The 18,618-nt window shown below is 49.0% G+C and overlaps 1 protein-coding gene across 8 annotated transcripts in view; it reads right to left on the bottom strand.

Moving 5' to 3' along the window:
* The window catches only part of FOXN3 (forkhead box N3), a 134,629-nt gene that overhangs the window by 54,659 nt on the left and 61,352 nt on the right, over nucleotides 1–18,618 (bottom strand). For 3 of the 8 annotated variants that reach the window (XM_073578194.1, XM_073578198.1, XM_073578197.1), the window contains one exon: nucleotides 5,613–6,166. In XM_073578194.1, coding sequence (XP_073434295.1) covers nucleotides 5,613–6,152 — 540 coding nt within the window. In that variant the 5' untranslated portion in view covers nucleotides 6,153–6,166. Of the gene's footprint in view, nucleotides 1–5,612; nucleotides 6,167–11,320; nucleotides 11,475–11,528; nucleotides 11,859–12,094; nucleotides 12,117–18,618 lie in introns of those variants that run through there. The other 5 variants (XM_073578199.1, XM_073578200.1, XM_073578193.1 and 2 more) reach the window with 5 other exon arrangements.

Below are 18,618 nucleotides of genomic sequence, written 5' to 3'. Positions count from 1 at the left end.
ACCTAGAATTATAAGACATATTTTCAGTTGTCACACTTTTTTGTTAATTCTATAATTCCACATGTGTTAATTCATAGTTTTGATGCCTTCAGAGTGAATCTACAATTTTCATAGTCATGAAAATAAAACTCTTTGAATGAGAAGGGGTGTCCAAACTTTTGGTCTGTACTGTAAGTGACTGATAACAGCCCCTCTTATAACGCTCCAGCACAGATATAACCCCCAGACATTACACCATATGTGACTGATATCAGCCCCTCTTATAATGCTCCAGTGCTGATATAAACTACAGACATTACGTCATATGTGACTGATATCAGCCCCTCTTATAATGCTCCAGTAATGATATAACCTCCAGACATTACATTATATGTGACTGATATCAGCTTTTTATTACACTTCAGTACTGATATAAGCTGTAGACGGCTGTGCCGCCCACTTTCCCTCACACTGGTGATAATTCGGGTGCCCCGGCTCAGTCTTCGCTCCGTACATGTGTAAGGCGCCATTTCTTGCAGTTTCCCCATATACGCCATCACCGCGCGGTCGGACAGCTGCTGCTGGAGTCCGGGAGGAAATCAATAGAGTTTACAGCACTTTGCTGTGATTAATTCCCGCCGTATGACAGCTGGCGTGCGACCCCTGCGTCGGCTCCAGCGTCCCCGTCCGAGGAGAGACTGGCAGATGAGGTCTCCTACCAACAAGTGACGGCTGATGACTGGGACGGTTCCAGCCGCAGCAGAGTATTATTCGCAGCGCTGTTGCCCATAGCGACCAGATGGGATTCCGGGGTCACGTTCTACGATTGGTTTAAACAAACGACAGAACGGCGATAAGAAAGCGAGCAGCAGATACAGTAATGAACGTCGCTGTCCGAGGGGGAAAGAGCAGCAGAGTTACAATGCCTCGTAGCCTTCACAATCTCTGCTTGCTGGTAGTGAATTGATTAACATTGCCATCTACATCCAGGAGGTAGACGTCCGGCTCACATGTCACATAGCTGCTGACAATCCTCTACAGCTACACTCTGAACCTGCACTTCGTAACAACGTGTCAGGACCTAAGTATCATACTGGACTCCAGGCATATTAAAAGGGTATTCCCTCGTTGGACCCTCTACCATTGTCTAATGGATGAAGGGTTGACCTCTGGCACCCACAGAATGGCGCTGTTGCTGCGTGCGCTGCCGGGAACAGCAATGCGGTTGAACATGTGCTGCAATTTCCATTCACTTCTATGGGAGAACGCCTGCGAGACGGTGGCAGACGACGAGCTCCATTCTGGAGGAAGGTGCAGACCCCGGAGGTGTAACATAAATGCACCAGATAATTAGGGCTCATCCTGCAGATAGATCCCTTTAAATCTCCCCCACTGTTGATACATTTCTTTTAGGTACATCTGCCATTTTCTGAACCCATCCGCAGCGCAGGATTGGGACGCCGTGAATACCCCTCCCACAACAACAAGAATGAGTCCTTGTCAGACCCATGAAGAAGAATCTGAGCCCGGGACACGTCCTTCCATGATAAATGATATCACCCCAGAGGACGAGGCACCGGGCGTCTAAAAATAATCCCGACCTACAACCCAGCGCCTCACAACAAAGACGAGCGGATCAGTTACATCACACACGGGCGAGCTGGCCATGCACCCTCACATACCACCCCAGCTCCCAAAAATGGAGTAGATTTAAGGGGACGCGCACACAAATTCCAGGATCAATTTCTTTTGACAACTTGTGACAGTCTGTTCTGTAGTTTCTACATTTCTGAGAAAGTTGGCATGCAACCAACATGGCCGCCTCTGCCATCATCCCCTGCTCTAAACTCTCAGCTATATAGCGCCAAGTCCCATACCACCACTGAGAGACCGCCGTAATCTGCAGTGACGGCAGAATGGCCAAATTGTCACAGGAAAGGGAAAGCCAATGTGATATTGGGGACCGGAGCACAAATATGGCGCAATTACAGGGTCACCCAGCTCTCCCAACCCCTGATATACAAGGGATGAAGCTGTGGATACCTGGCCAGTGACTGCCATTTCCATTTTAAGAAATCTGGCCAACATGAATGGAAGCATTAGTGGCAGCCATATTGGTTGGTACCCAAATGTTACCGGTCCCTGAACATCAGCCGCCCAGTAATATAATCTTTGGAGCAGCGGTGGACGGAGCGATGCATCAGTAGGAGTCGATGTCGCTGCTGGTAGGCAATTCCCAGAACGGCACAGTCACATGACCAGCCGGCGACTCCAGATGGAATATTACTAAATAAATGATGACGCTCGTGTTTTCTGAGGGCCGAGGAGCCCTTAATGGAAGCGTTGTTACAAACAGAACATGTGTAAAAGCCGCCAGGAGGGAGGGATCTGTAATCAGAGGCAAAGACACAACCTGTGCTGCCGCAAGAGGCCACGGAGTGGCGCAGAGGAGGTGCATGCTTTATGGAGAGAGGTCCGAAGGTCTTGTATGGACCATCCTGAATAACACACCTCCCACCCAGACCAAAATCATAGGCAGGAGTGTCCCTCTGACACCGATACACTGTAACAAAAGCAAAGTAACCACGAGGTGCCGCTTTGTCGCAGTGAACACGGTGACCACTGCTTTATACCATTACCCCCATAGGGGTGTCACCCAGCTTTCTACAGAACCCCAAAGGTATAACTATTTGCCCAGGCCAATCATTATCCTCTTAAGCTGCCAGTATCACTCTTTACCACAAAATTACAATTCTGCACATGAATCAGGAGCCTCAGGATGAACTGTCCCAAAACGCTGCTGTGCACGGAAATGGAGTCTACCGCATCATGGCGACTTCCTAGAGGTTTCCATTAACCCCCACTGCTGTTGGTACATACAGGGTTAATAGTGATGTGTCGCAAATCAACTCACTCAGTATACAGGATGGGGAGGCGCAAGGGCGACCATGGCGCCAACAGACCCTCCGTCACCTCATTTGGGGGCACAAGTTTGTTCCATCTTCATGGGTGATAAGAGTTATGGCCGCCATATTAGGCACAGAGAGACCAACGTTGAGGGTCGGGGAAAATCGTCCTCTTACTCCCATTTCCTCGCCTATTGGGGGGCTTTTTATTTTAGGGCCGGCGCTCCAGGCTCACACAATTGCTTTCTGGTCATGCTTGGCTGTATAGTCCTACAACATGGCGTCCGTGTGGCGCTTATGTCCGAGTCCCCTTGGTATTACATTTTCCATTTTTAGTACGGAAGCCGCTGACTCGACCCAAGAGAAGAAAATAATCACAGCGAGCCGACTGCGAAAATATCCAAAAATACAACTAACATTTTACATGGCGTCACGTGCCCCCCCGCCCTGTCCCCTATATAATAGCTTCGCCACACGAGCCCTGAGCTCTCCTCTCCCCGCACAAACTGCCACATCAGGAACTCTGTCGCTATGGCAACTGGTTACTCTCCCCATCAACTGTGAGACCGTTGCTATGGAAACACGTATACAAGAGAAAATTCCTCTCTGCAGCCGAGGACCAGATGGCAGCGTATTCGGAAACTCACGGGCAGAAGGGACATTATGGGGGGAGGGGGCCAAAAGCTCAGATTACCCACAAGAGCCCGAGACTGAGCGGCGAGCGAACCCCCCCCGAAGGTTAACGTGACCCCCAAACCTACAATCCTGTCCGTATGGATATAGAACATTGATACAAGTGGCGACAAGGACCTGAGCACCATGCACCCAGCTTTCCCAGCCCCGAGTGCAATTTCTGCCATGTGGGCCCCTTATAAATGTTTCCCACCCAGAAGAACCCGCAAAACAGAGCTTATATTCTGCAGATCTACAGAGGAAACCGCTTATGGATCCAATGCGGTCCGCCAGCCGCGGCAACACAGGCAAGGACAGTACCCAAAGTCGCCAGGTGAAGAGTCGGAAGAGCCGATGAGCATGCTCACAGTCTCACGGGAAATGTAAGGTATCAAGGGATTACTATGTAGACATACAGGGAATAGCTAGTTCTGCAATTTCCCCATTTGGCTATGTGCACACGTACCAGAACTCTCGCGGAAATTACCGTGAGAATTCCGGAATTCCATTCCGCGGGAAAATCGCATTTTAAATTCCCACGATTTTCCCTCGGAAAAACTAGCATTTTGCAAGCGTATTTAGCTTGCAAAATGCTAGCGTTTTCCAAGCGATCTGTAGCATCGCTTGGAGAACTGATTGACATAGTGTTTGACAAGTGTGACCAACTTTTTACTACTGAGGCCGCCTATGCAGTATCAGTAGTAAAAGATGAAATGTAAAAAAAAAAATAAAAAAAAAATGGTGTTATTCTTACCTTCCGACGTCCCGCGCAGCCGTTCCCAGTAATCCTTTGCGAAAATGCCAGCGATGACGTCCGTTCTCGCGGGATCGCGATGACGTCGCGCGAATGACCGCGAGACTTCGCGATCCCGCGAGAACGGACGTCATCGCGGGCATTTTCGCAAAGGATTACTGGGACCGGGAGCGTGGAGAGAAGCGGGAAGGCTGCGCGGGACGCCGGAAGGTGAGAATAATTTTTTATTTTAAATTCTATTTTTTACAGGGATATGGTACCCAAAGCCCGGAGGACAGTCTCCTCTCCTCCGGACCGTGGGTACCGTCCGCAAATGTTCTGCTTACTTTCCGCATAGTGTGCACAGCCACATTCGGGAAGTAATCGGAACAATGCATTCCTATGGGTGCGGAATCACCGCGATTCCGCAAAATTAACGAGCATGCTGCAGTTTTTACCGCGAAGCGATTCCGCCGCGGTAAAAACCGCAGCATTAGCACAGCATTGCGGAATCCCATAGGAATGCAGGGGATGCTTATTTTTCGCGTTTTCGCGGCAAAATCGCGCGGTTAAAACCGCCGCGGAAATGCGAAAAAAACGCCACGTGTGAACTCAGCCTTATAGTAACTTTTTATTTAAAACCTCTGCCCACATTAAAACACCAAAGCGAACAAAGATTTAAAAAAAAAAAAAAAAAAAAATCAATTTGTTGCAGCATTTGAATGTAATGTGCTTGCTGCCGCTTTTCTTTATTGCTCAGAGGGGACTGCACTACAAGCGACACCCCACATTACTGCTGCTAGAAGGGATGTCTTCAGGTGACGCGTCACTCCCAATTGGATCCAGCTCCTACTCCAAGGAAGAGGATTATTACCTGCCCCGGGATTTGCAAAGGCTCCGATAACCTCATAATATCTCAGTATTGCTTATGATGCAATTCCATAAAACTGAAACTATTCCTAAAATGATCACAGAAAGTAGCTGCATTATGGGTAATACTCACGTCGTCATTACTGGACTCTTTTTGTCATGTAGTGAAATTACTTCTTTATGTAATTACCGAGAATTTTTAGTAATTGTCCTATAAGCAATATCAAAAAAGGTCACTCTTCCTGCTCCTGGGGATGGTTATGGGTGTGATTGTAAAGATTATTGCTTAGAAAAAAAAATTCCCTAACTTTGGAGCATTGACGCGACTGAGGTCCATCTTCTTTTACTGCTCGTAGTGCAAATCCCTCAGCACGGTAAAACAACTGAGGGGTGATTGGGGGCCGCCAGGCATCGCCGCAGCCTCTAGCATCACTACCACAATGGCGTCTTACCTGACTTCTGTCCTTATCGACTTTCTTGAAACATTTATTCAAGGACAGGTTGTGCCGCACAGAGTTCTTCCAGCCCGTGGGCGCGTTGGCAAAGTAAGGGAAGTGTTCCAGGATCCAATTGTAAATATCCTTTACGGGAAGTCTTTTGGTGGGAGAATCCTCGATAGCCATAAATATGAGGCAGCTGAAGGAATAGGGGGGCTTACAGTTGGGGTTCTGCTTGGCATCGTAGGGCATGTCTGACTGGGCGGGGGAGGGTGGGGTGTCGTCGTCAATGTCCTGGACGGGACTGACCGACCGCAACACGGAGTCCCCAAAACTTTTCAGCAAGTTTTTGCTCTCGTGAAGCCAGTTCAAATTCGTTAGCTCCTCATCCTCCATGCCGCCCTTTTCCTTATTCGTCTTGACCGGCGGCGGTGAGAAGTCTAAGTCGTTGTCATCGTGGAGCGGGGTGGATAATGTGCTGCTCCGGAAACACTGGCTGGAAACGCTGATTCCTGTCCCCTCCGGCTTCTTACTGGGAGGCATCACTGGACCCATTTAGACGAAGTTTCCTGGAAGGAGTAGAAGACAAAAGATATTAGAAAGGAGAAAGAAACCATTGCTGCAACCGCAGGAGAGGGGGAAACGGTGTGTTAAAGGGGTAGTCCATATTGCCATCCATTTATGACAGGTGGAGACCCCACAGATCCAGAGAATCAAAGAGGTGAATCACCTTCCAAATCACACGCCAGGGGGCGTCTGTGCCACACCTTCATTCTCGGGGTCATGGGGTACCCAGAGCTCAGACCACCTCCGATCAATAATCGCCGGCGGATCCATGCAATCCAGGCGGCCTTGGGATTATGTCCCAAAAAGTTATGTAACTTTATAATTAACTGTAATTAGCTCTGGGTCAGAGTCTTCAAAATATCACCAACGGTTAATAGATTTCGGGGGATTTGGGCTAAAAAAAATGCTTTTTATTTTGGTCTTTAACCATTTTTTTTCCCTTTACAGCAAAGAGTCAAACATTCCGCTAAAATGTCACAAAATCTGCTCCAAAATCTTGTCCACAAAGAACATAAAAACAAGACAAATAATGAAAAAACACATAAAACAAAATTGACGCATTAAAAGTTGTAAATTAAAGAATTTGGTGGCAATAAAACAAAAAAAAAACGCACAAATACAGGAGTGAATTTGGCACTTTTCAAACCCTCGCTATTACAGTATCAAGACCTCTGGTTGCCGTCAGTGAACGTGACTGAGCTAAACAGACCACGGCCGCCAGTTGTAAGGTCTCACACACTTTATCTACGACCAGAAGAATTGTGAGCGCAGCTCTGGGAGTAACTGGAGAACATACAGGAAATAAGTAATTATGAACAATGACGGCTGTCGCCTCACATGTTCTAGAATCCGAGCAGAAAATGGATCACATGACTGTTAACAAACGTTTATAAAGTTGTGTGGTGCAAACTGAAAGGAAAGAAAAATACCAATCAGACTCCGGCTCTTATTTATGTAATGCAGGATGGCAAACGAAAGCAGTTAATGGATTGGTCGATATGATCACCTGTTTAAAAGTGCAACCAATCAGACCACACTTTAAATAAATGTAGCAGTCGTACGACAATAAAAGCTGTAATCCGATTGGTTACTAAGGGCATCATGTAATCCTAGTCACCCAGCTTTCCCTGAGACAGAAAGGGCCGGAAAGAACCAACCACATCACTACAGAAGACAACAGATAAAAGATTGAAATCGCTCTTACGTCACAGGTAAAGGTTACACGAAAAGGGTCAGATGATAGGAAAACAAAAGCTGAGGGCTTATGGAAGTAATGGGTTAGAGGCGGCCGCCTGCATTCTCAGACGCAGAGGAGAAACTTTTCCTACAACTTTCCTCAAGCTAATAAGAGAAAATCCCAGGAGCCTCTACCCAGAAAGTGATATCAGGGCCGAGAGTGAAGTCATTTCATGAAAGGTTGCTATGGCGACGAGCGGCTTATCAGCGAGAAGTGGAAACACGGCGTCCAATCATTTTTATGGCGGCTTGTCCTGAAAGTAACAGCCCCCCAAGCAAAGAGGAGACACCCCGACATCTACATTATGTATTACACACAAACCAATCTGACCATCACCTCAAGTGTCATCCCGAACCCCCAGCATCATCCCGTCCCCCCAGCATCAGGCACCATCGTCCCAAACCCCCAGCGTCATTGTCCCGTTGTCTCGTCCCATCTCCCGAGCGTCAGCGCCGTCGCCCCGTACACCCAGCGTCAGCGCCGTCGTCCCGAACCCCCAGCATCAGCGCCGTCGTCCCGAACCCCCAGCATCAGCGCCGTCGTCCCGAACCCCCAGCATCATCATCATCCCGTCCCCCCAGCATCAGGCACCATTGTCCAAACCCCCAGCGTCATTGTCCCGTTGTCTCGTCCCATCTCCCGAGTGTCAGGGCCGTCGTCCCGAACCCCCAGCATCATCCCGTCCCCCCAGCATCAGGCACCATCGTCCCAAACCCCCAGCGTCATTGTCCCGTTGTCTCGTCCCATCTCCCGAGCGTCAGCGCCGTCGCCCCGTACACCCAGCGTCAGCGCCGTCGTCCCGAACCCCCAGCATCAGCGCCGTCGTCCCGAACCCCCAGCATCAGCGCCGTCGTCCCGAACCCCCAGCATCATCATCATCCCGTCCCCCCAGCATCAGGCACCATCGTCCAAACCCCCCGCGTCATTGTCCCGTTGTCTCGTCCCATCTCCCGAGTGTCAGGGCCGTCGTCCCGAACCCCCAGCGTCAGCGCCGTCGTCCCGAACCCCCAGCGTCAGCGCCGTCGTCCCGAACCCCCAGCGTCAGCGCCGTCGTCCCGAACCCCCAGCGTCAGCGCCGTCGTCCCGAACCCCCAGCGTCAACGCCGTCGTCCCGAACCCCCAGCGTCAACGCCGTCGTCCCGAACCCCCAGCGTCAACGCCGTCGTCCCGAACCCCCAGCGTCAACGCCGTCGTCCCGAACCCCCAGCGTCAACGCCGTCGTCCCGAACCCCCAGCGTCAGCGCCGTCGTCCCGAACCCCCAGCGTCAGCGCCGTCGTCCCGAACCCCCAGCGTCAGCGCCGTCGTCCCGAACCCCCAGCATCATCATCATCCCGTCCCCCCAGCATCAGGCACCATCGTCCAAACCCCCAGCGTCATTGTCCCGTTGTCTCGTCCCATCTCCCCAGCGTCAACGCCGTCGTCCCGAACCCCCAGCGTCAGCGCCGTCGTCCCGAACCCCCAGCGTCAGCGCCGTCGTCCCGAACCCCCAGCGTCAGCGCCGTCGTCCCGAACCCCCAGCGTCGTCGTCCCGAACCCCCAGCGTCAGCGCCGTCGTCCCGAACCCCCAGCGTCAGCGCCGTCGTCCCGAACCCCCAGCGCCGTCGTCCCGAACCCCCAGCGTCAGCGCCGTCGTCCCGAACCCCCAGCGTCAGCGCCGTCGTCCCGAACCCCCAGCGTCAGCGCCGTCGTCCCGAACCCCCAGCGTCAGCGCCGTCGTCCCGAACCCCCAGCGTCAGCGCCGTCGTCCCGAACCCCCAGCGTCAGCGCCGTCGTCCCGAACCCCCAGCATCATCATCCCGTCCCCCCAGCATCATCATCCCGTCCCCCCAGCATCAGGCACCATCGTCCAAACCCCCAGCCAGGGCTGTGGAGTCGGAGTCGTGGAGTCGGAGTCGGTGCTCATTTTGGTGGAGTCGGAGTCGGTATAAAATGGACCGACTCCGACTCCTAAAATATATAATAAATTGGGTACAGTAATTCAATGCAGGATGTGCTGAATATTTTTTCATAGGAGTTTGGGAAAGTTATGAAATGTCCTATAAATGGCTGTTATATTCCTGATCTAAGGCTACATTCACACACAACGTTTTTCCTGTGTTTTTTGAGGATACGTTTTTCAGCTGCAAAAGCTGATCATCTTTTTAAAAAACTGCATCACCTGAAAGGTTTTTGAGCTCATAGATAATGTTTTCAATAGCAAAAGCAGATTAGAAATCTGCTCTATATATCCATTTATCCATATCTGTCTATCCATATCGTATCTGTACCAAAAAGAATGAAAACCGGGTAGTACACCAATATATATTCTGTTCTATCTAAACATCTTGATTATTGGATCATAAAAATGATTAAATGTCTGAGGTTCACATTGTACTACAATAAATTTTTCACTTAAATATAAGCAATATGTGTGGGAGTCGGAGTCGTGGAGTCGGAGTCGGTGTAAGGGAAATTGAGGAGTCGGAGTCGCAGGTTTGGCTTACCGACTCCACAGCCCTGCCCCCAGCGTCATTGTCCCGTTGTCTCGTCCCATCTCCCGAGTGTCAGCGCCGTCGCCCCGTACACCCAGCGTCAGCGCCGTCGTCCCGAACCCCCAACGTCATCATCCCGTTCCCCCAGCATCAGGCACCATCGTCCAAACCCCCAGCGTCATTGTCCCGTTGTCTCGTCCCATCTCCCGAGCGTCAGCGCCGTCGCCCCGTACACCCAGTGTCAGTGCAGGCCCAGACCTTGCACCCGCCCCTTCTAACATTAAACTGGGGGTGACTGCTAATGATACACAGATACATCAGGCACAACCCTCAGATTTATGAAATCCTGCACACTCTGCAGATGTCCGACGTCGTGGTGGGCTGCAGTCACCGGACCCCTGTACATACTGCACTACTATTTGACAATAAACAATAAGATTCATTATTATGGAAAGACTGATTTTCTTTAGACCAGCATGTCAGGGGTTACTCCTTAAAGGCACATTGGCCTCTGATGGCTGCCACCTCACAACTTCTCCTCTGTGTTTACATGTTTCCAAACACAAAGGGCAAGTTCAGGGGGAGCGGGTGGCTATTCAGGGGGCTTTATGGAGGATAAAGTACTGGAGGATTGTGCAAACACAACACTTCATCAGGAGTCAATGAACAAGGCTTAGTGGCGGAGGGGCACGGCGGAGCTGTCAGGGGCAGAAAGAGGGGCAGATAAGGACAGGGAGCGCTGCTGCGGGGCCAGGCCAGACTGGGGCGGCAGAGGGGAGTTGTCAGGGGCAGGAGGGGGATCTTGCTCTGCACCCTTAACTCCAGTATTACAACACCCTATAATCATGGCCTCCTCTGCACGCAGGGAGCATTGGCTCAACACCCTGTCAATCCTGCCATGTTGCTAGGAAACTTCAGAACCTCTCTTCCTCCACCTCTTACATGTATGGCGGACAGGGGGGAAACGCCAGCACAAGAAGGGAAGGGTGTAGGGGGGGTCATTATCAGGGACGTACCTCCCCTATTATCAGTGCCGTACATATAGTTGTAAACTAATCAGCCAAGTGTCAGTGACCGAATCACAGTGCTACAAACTCCCAGGGACTGACAAAATAAACACTTCTCAAAGAGGTTCTGCAGCATCTGGAGAAACACGCACTCCCCTCTGGGGTGTGCGGGGAGGATGGGGGGCTGTACATTATAACTCGCCCGCCCCTCAATGGAAATAACTTTGTGACAAGTACGGGTTGTCAATCGCCAGCTGCGGTACCCACCCCAGCGACTGACAGGAGAGGGTCTACCCTTAGAAAAGAGGTTCTGCAGCAGCATAGCTATAGGGATAAGGGGGGGGGGGGTATTTCGGACACTCGGCCCCCTCCCATCTGCAGCAATACACAGAGGTATGTGCCCCCTCCCCCGCAAGTTGTGCAGCATGAAAACAAGTGACCTGTCAATCAACAGCCAGCGCTGCGCCGTCAAAAGCAGGAGGCCCCGGAGCCCTGCTCGCCACCAAGAGGTTCTGCAGCAGCGGTGACGGCCTCCGTGGTGACGCCTCCTCTGCAGGGAACTTTCCTCTCTGTGTGTAGGGAACCATCCGGGGAGAAGTTACAGAGGGGGTGGGGGACAGTCACGTGGCCCAGCCAGCCCGCACTTACCTGGCTGATCCCCCCAGAGTCGGGGTCCCGGGCGCGGGGGGCGCAGCACGTGGAGGGGCCGGAGCCTCCGGGAAGTGAGGAGCCTCCACTGATCAGACTGAGAGCCCGCACATGTCCGGAGGGGAAGCGAGGGCCGGGCCGGGAGGAGGCGCCGGGGGAGGGCGCACAAGGTGAGCTTGGGGGGCGAGGGGCTCATCTCCGGGAGCCCAGAGGCAGCACTGGGGTGCAATCCCCCCACACCTCAACCTCATCTAGGGGGGCACACATTAAGGGGTTCATGGCCAGGGAGAGATGGGCGCAGTGCTGCCTCTAGCGACAGAGAAATTAATGATCTGCGCAGTATGCAAATGAGGTGATAAGTGCTTGGTCACACCCACAGCACTTAAAGGGGTATTCTCATATCCAAGATCCTATCCGAATATGTAGTCATATTCGCCCTGCAACGATGAATCAGAAGAACTATACTATATTTCTAATAGGAGGCATTTGCTAATACTATTATTACACCTACTACATATTGGGACAGGATTTTGGAAATGGGAATTAACCCTTTAACAAAACTCCACCTGCAGTTATTTCCATCCTTAGCGCCTCTATGAGTGATGCTTCTGTCGGTGCGTGGGTAGATCACCGCTCTCCTCCGCACACTGTGGTGGCCTAGCGGGCAGAGGCTTCTGAGGTCTACTGCTCGTTTGCCGGGGGGGGTCACATGCGTAGAAGTGAGGAGAGTGGTGATCTGCGCAGGCGCTAGATTTCCTGATATCACATGGAGCGATCACTCGGAGAAGAAGGAGCTAAGGATGGAGATGACCTCAGGAAAAAGGGTTTCATTAAGGGGGCATCCGAGTAAAACAAGTCATCAGATAAAGTCATTAATTGGCGGCGGCCCGAGCGCTGGGACACCCTCCGATCAGCAGAACTTTCCTCCCCAATACAATGGAGCAGCAGTGCGCTTATTCGCCTTGAGCTCCACTTCATTCATTCCCTATGGGGCTGCCAAGTGTTGCATTTGGCTTTTTCCAGCAGGCCCACAGAGAATGAATGGAGTGGCGGTCAGGCGTCCAAGCTGCCAGGTCACCTTGTAATAGGGATACAAGTTCTCCGATCTGCTGGTGGGCCTCTCACTGATCATTTATTTAACTGGACAACCCTTTTAAGTGCTCTGGGCGTGAAAAAGCACTTAACGCCTCATCAGCATATTGTGAAACTTGTGTTTCTCCAAATTCAGGCAACAGAAGGCGAATATTAAAAAAGGTATTGATGCGTTTATCTTTCACGGACCTACAGGCCCATATGAAGGGTTTGGGATGCCATCAGCTCTATGAAGGGGTAAAAAAGGGGCAGAGCAAAGTACTGTAGTGCGCTGGAGCCGGGAAAGGTCAAAAAAGCCCCGGCGCAGATCAGTACACCTGCGAAGGAGCACGATGCTGGGGAGACTGTCATCCACATGAAGCAAGAAGGGGGACCAAGACCAGCCCCACCTCTCGGACCGCCCTGCAGGGGAGTATAATAAAAGGTCTTTTTCTTATCTTTCAGGTCTGGTTGGGATCAGATACATAGCATTATAGAACACTGTATATGAGGGCTGAAAGGTGATGGTCTCATCTCATATCAGCCAAACCTGGTGACAGGTTCCCTTTAATCACATCTAATTGTGGAAGTTATTATTATTCCAACATCTATTGATTCCGATTAACTTTTGGTCATGGGAAAACCCCTTTAGCGCCATAATAATTATGGGCATCCCATCAGCTTGTAAATGTAGCCTTACCCTGGGAAACTGCTCGCAATACAATTCCCTAAGGACAAGTTTCCACAATGAGTATTTGGTGTGGGACTTTTCTGCTACCTGTTTCCATAAGCAAAAAACGCAGCGTATTACATTGCCAGCAATGTGAATGAGATTTATGCAACTCTTGTCCCCACTGTCCTGCAGAAATTAACCTGTGGAGCGGTTTTTTTTTTTAAATCCACAAAACTTCAATTTCGGGGTAAAATATTTTTTATTTGCTTATTTTCCCCATAGCCTTATATGTGGAAATGCAGCAATAATGCACGTAAACCACACAATGACTGGAAACTTTTCTCAAAGCACGATGTACCAAAAAGAAGAAAAACACAGCTAAAAAGCAAACTTCATTTAAGAGCACAATGAAGGTAAGATGCCTAAGTTAGTAAAACGGAGCAGAAATGCACCAAGTATTCCTTGTGGGAACTTGGCCTTCTGCTGCCTCTATTATCAGGGTCACCTCGGTGTCAGGACGGATGTAGAGGGAGAAGGAAGGAACAAGCTGAAAATGGCGGCTGCTGGAGAAATGAATTGAAAAGTTACGGATCACTAAGGCCCTGTTCACACTGCATTTCCCTAAAAACGGAATTCAGACGAGCAGATGACAGTAGAATACAATGACACAAACGTGGTGGTTAGTCTGAATCCCATTTTTAGAAATGCAGTGTGAACAGGGCCTACTATTGTAGTGGATCGTTACCCTGGCAGGATGACATCACAAAAGGGTTAAACGCAGGTCAGGCCATCATGGAGGAAAGAGGGGGAGTCTGCATTTGCATGGTTGGTATTAGTCACCAGCTGCGTCTATAAACAGTCCGACTAACGGAAAGTTCTGTTTCTCTACGAAAACAATGGATAAACCAAGATGTCAAACTCAACGACAACAGATGTGATCTCACTGGTGTCCTCCAGACCCTTCCTCCTTCTTCCCAGTGTCTAAGCTCCTCCCCCTTACTGATGCTCCGCCCTTGTGTCCATTTCCTGAGCATCTCACTGGTGGTTTAGGTTAGAATCATTTTTTACTTGCTGTCATGGAAATCATCTCTTCATGTACCGTCGCTCCTCTTTAGCTTCTTTTACACTGCAATTGATCTGCACAGAGCAGGGACACAGCAGCAGCAGGTGGATTTCAGAGAACCGGAGACTCCAATACGTTCACATCTATGATAGTAGTCATCTCTGATCTGTGATTGGTGAGGATAGCGGCTATATACCCCGATTTACTGCGCCACGGATGTATATGTGCGGTATACCCCAGGATTGCACATGCAGAGCGCGACATTGGCAGCTCAGCGCAGCCCAAACACCAGGTGGCTGCGTATCAATTACAGAGTCCAATATCAAAGATAAGCGACAAAGGGAAATGCCAACACAGGAGGGACGGACATGCGGGGAGCGGCTGTGAGAACCGTGCAGGTTATTACCTCGAGGGGAAGAAACCACACACTTATCAAAAACTGAGCAGAGAAAAACTCTTCCAAGTCTCAGCCCAAAATAATAATGTTCCCTGCAGCGGTTTCTTTGCTGTTTTTGTCCAACTCAAAAAAACAATTGTGTGCACACGTTCTAATGAAGGACGGAGAACAAGTTCCCAGGTAAAACGCAGAAGTACCAAGAGGCCAGAAGCTCTGATGGTATAGGGCTGTGTTCACACGCATCGGTCATGCTGCTGCTGTCCATTGTGATCAGCTGCAAGACTAAGGGACGGTGCAGGGAGCCCGTAAAAAGCCCCTCTAGGTACTGGAGATACGGGGTATACACTCGTGATGACGGTGCACCAGCAGGATTCTGTACAGTCCGTCATTACATGGAAGAGCGTGGCAGCCATTCTATCCACTACCTGATATGGCTGATAACAGGGAGCAGTAGCTTGTATTTCTGTGTGCTGCATTGGTCCAGACTGTGGTCACCTGCTCAGCAACAGATGACGATTCTGATCATCAGAGATTCCACAACACAGCAGCAATATAATGTCTGGACGCATACAGGAGCGCTCGCTCGGATGAGCTCCTGTGCTCTCTAGGTGAGTCGCGGACCGATTCCTCTGGGGCCAGGATATACCGTAGAGCTCACACTCACATGCGAGAAACTTGGACGAGTCTTGCGCCTCAATACCCGGCACTCGGGACCAGAGTGTGCGGCTGCATGCATTTCTATGCAGCTGAGCGCTCCGATCTGAGTGCCGGGTATTGACGTGCGAGACTCGGCCGAGTTTCTCGCATGCGAGTATGAGCCCTAAAGAACAAAACGACCAGCAGTCTGAAATCATACACTTGAGATCCATAACTCCCCCGACAATCATCTGTCAGGGACGGCTAAATCCATCAATACCAGCGACTTAAGATGACAGGCTAATGTGTATGAGGGTTTCATCTGCCCCCTCAGTTATAGATCAGTCGATATGTCAATGGGGAATTCAAGATCAAGCTTTCTTCTACTAAAAATAAGCAGAATAGCGAGTGCAGCTCCAGGGTATAATACAGAACCAGTAATGTGACGTACAGTGCTGCTCACCATTATTGGCACCCCTTTAATTTTTTTCATACACTGGTACATTTCCACTTATTTCTGAAGATATTGTACAAAGTTATATCCTCAGGACTTAGTAATTTGTGGTCTAAAGCAATACAACAATAAAACATTGTTTTTCAACTTACATGTTGCAATTTTAAAGAAGAAACAGTATCAACAGCATGTGCACCGATAAAGGCACCCCTAATTAATACTTGGTTGCACGCCCTTTGGCATGGACGACAGCCTCCAAACATTTCTTGTAGCCATCTCTACACTTCTTGCACTTCTCGCTCTTTGCAGTTTGTTCAAGCTCTTGAATGTTTGCAGAGTTCTTTTTCCCCCAATGGCAGATTTCAACTCACCCCAAAGATTTCCCGTGAGCTGAGGTCAGGACTCATTGGTGGTCATTTTAAAACAGTCCATTTTTTCTTTTTCAGTCATTCCGATGTACTTTTGGATGTGTGTTTTATGTAATTTCTTATACTGGGTAGGCCATTTCATTCTAAAATCTCTTGATAATTTTCATGATTCCTGCGATATGGTCAAGGCCTCCAGTACCAGATGCAGCAAAGCAACCCCACAGCTTTATGGATCCTCCATCATGATTAACTGTTGGTAGGGTGGTCTTTTCCTTAAAAGCTTCTTTGTGCTGTCTGTAAACTGTTGCTTTTCATTGTTATAAAGCTCTAATTTTATGTAATCTGTCCACAGAACATTTCCCCAAAAGGATTGTGGTTTGTCAAGATGATTTGTTCCTTTTTCGGTCTTTTCTTCAGCAGTGGTTTCTTCCTTGGCCTTCGCTTATAAAGCTCTGCTTGGTTAAGTATGCGGCGTATGGTACTTGTGGAAGCCATGACCCCAAAACTGTTCCAGGTTGGCCTTCAGGTCTTGGATGCTTGACGTGGTGTTTTTTTCTACCAGTCGCACCAATCTCCGAAGACTTTTTTTTTATTTTTTTTTTTAATAAAACACTGAAGTCATCATTCATTGACCAATTCATGTCACATGGGCACCGACCATTAAAACACAGGTGATTCTCAGTTATGATTTACCACAGGCGAATCACAATGTGTTTCCATACTAATGTAATGTAAAAAGGGGCCAATACCAGTGTCACTGCAAGAGTCAGGTTTCTCTATTTTTCCCACCCATTGGTTTTGTTTTAAATTATTTATCATTTGCTCTTTTTGTATTTAACATGAGTGCGCGATACAAAAGCTATCAATTGATTCATTTTTTTTTTCAGGCTATATTTCACATTATGTACTTACACTTCATGGGTGCCAATAACAATGAGCAGGACTGTATAAGCACAGTGACTGCACCAGCAGAATTGTGAGTGGAGCTCTGGAGTATAATACAGGATGTAACTCAGGATCAGTACAGGATCAATAATGTAATGTACAGTTGTGGCCAAAAGTATTGACACCCCTGCAATTCTGTCAGATAATACTCAGTTTCTTCCTGAAAATGATTGCAATCACAAATTCTTTGGAATTATTATCTTCATTTAATTTGTCTTAAATGAAAAAACACAAAAGAGAATGAAGCAAAAAGCAAAACACTGATCATTTCACACAAAACTCCAAAAATGGGCCAGACAAAAGTATTGCCACCCTCAGCCTAATACTTGGTTGCACAACCTTTAGCCAAAATAACTGCGACCAACCGCTTCCAGTAACCATCAATGAGTTTCTTACAATGCTCTGCTGGAATTTTAGACCATTCTTCTTTGGCAAACTGCTCCAGGTCCCTGATATTTGAAGGGTGCCTTCTCCAAACTGCCATTTTTAGATCTCTCCACAGGTGTTCTATGGGATTCAGGTCTGGACTCATTGCTGGCCACCTTAGAAGTCTCCAGTGCTTTCTCGCAAACCATTTTCTAGTGCTTTTTGAAGTGTGTTTTGGGTCATTGTCCGGCTGGAAGACCCATGACCTCTGAGGGAGACCCAGCTTTCTCACACTGGGCCCTACATTCTGCAAAATTTGTTGGTAGTCTTCTGACTTCATAATGCCATGCACACGGTCAAGCAGTCCAGTGTCAGAGGCAGCAAAGCAACCCCAAGACATCAGGGAAGCTCCGCCATGTTTGACTGTAGGGACCGTGTTCTTTTCTTTGAATGCCTCTTTTTTCCTCCTGTAATCTCTATGTTGATGCCTTTGCCCAAAAAGCTCTACTTTTGTCTCATCTGACCAGAGAACATTCTTCCAAAACGTTTTTGGCTTTTTCAGGTAAGTTTTGACAAACTCAAGCCTGGCTTTTTTGTGTCTCGGGGTAAGAAGTGGGATCTTCCTGGGTCTCCTACCAAACAGTCCCTTTTCATTCAGATGCCGACGGATAGTACGGGTTGACACTGTTGTACCCTCGGACTGCAGGGCAGCTTGAACTTGTTTGGATGTTAGTCGAGGTTCTTTATCCAACATCCGCACAATCTTGCGTTGAATTTTCTTGTCAATTTTTCTTTTCCGTCCACATCTAGGGAGGTTAGCCACAGTGCCATGGGCTTTAAACTTCTTGATGACACTGCGCACGGTAGACACAGGAACATTCAGGTCTTTGGAGATGGACTTGCAGCCTTGAGATTGCTCATGCTTCCTCACAATTTGATTTCATAAGTCCTCAGACAGTTCTTTGGTCTTCTTTCTTTTCTCCATGCTCAATGTGGTACACACAAGGACACAGGACAGAGGATGAGTCAACTTTAATCCATGTCAACTGTCTGCAAGTGTGATTTAGTTATTGCCATCACCTGTTAGGTGCCACAGGTAAGTTACAGGTGCTGTTAA

This window comes from Dendrobates tinctorius, unplaced genomic scaffold (assembly GCF_039654945.1).
Source record: "Dendrobates tinctorius isolate UK_male_01 unplaced genomic scaffold, ASM3965494v1 ptg000058l, whole genome shotgun sequence".
NCBI lineage: Eukaryota > Metazoa > Chordata > Amphibia > Anura > Dendrobatidae > Dendrobates > Dendrobates tinctorius.
This window is presented reverse-complemented; position numbering and strand designations above follow the sequence as displayed.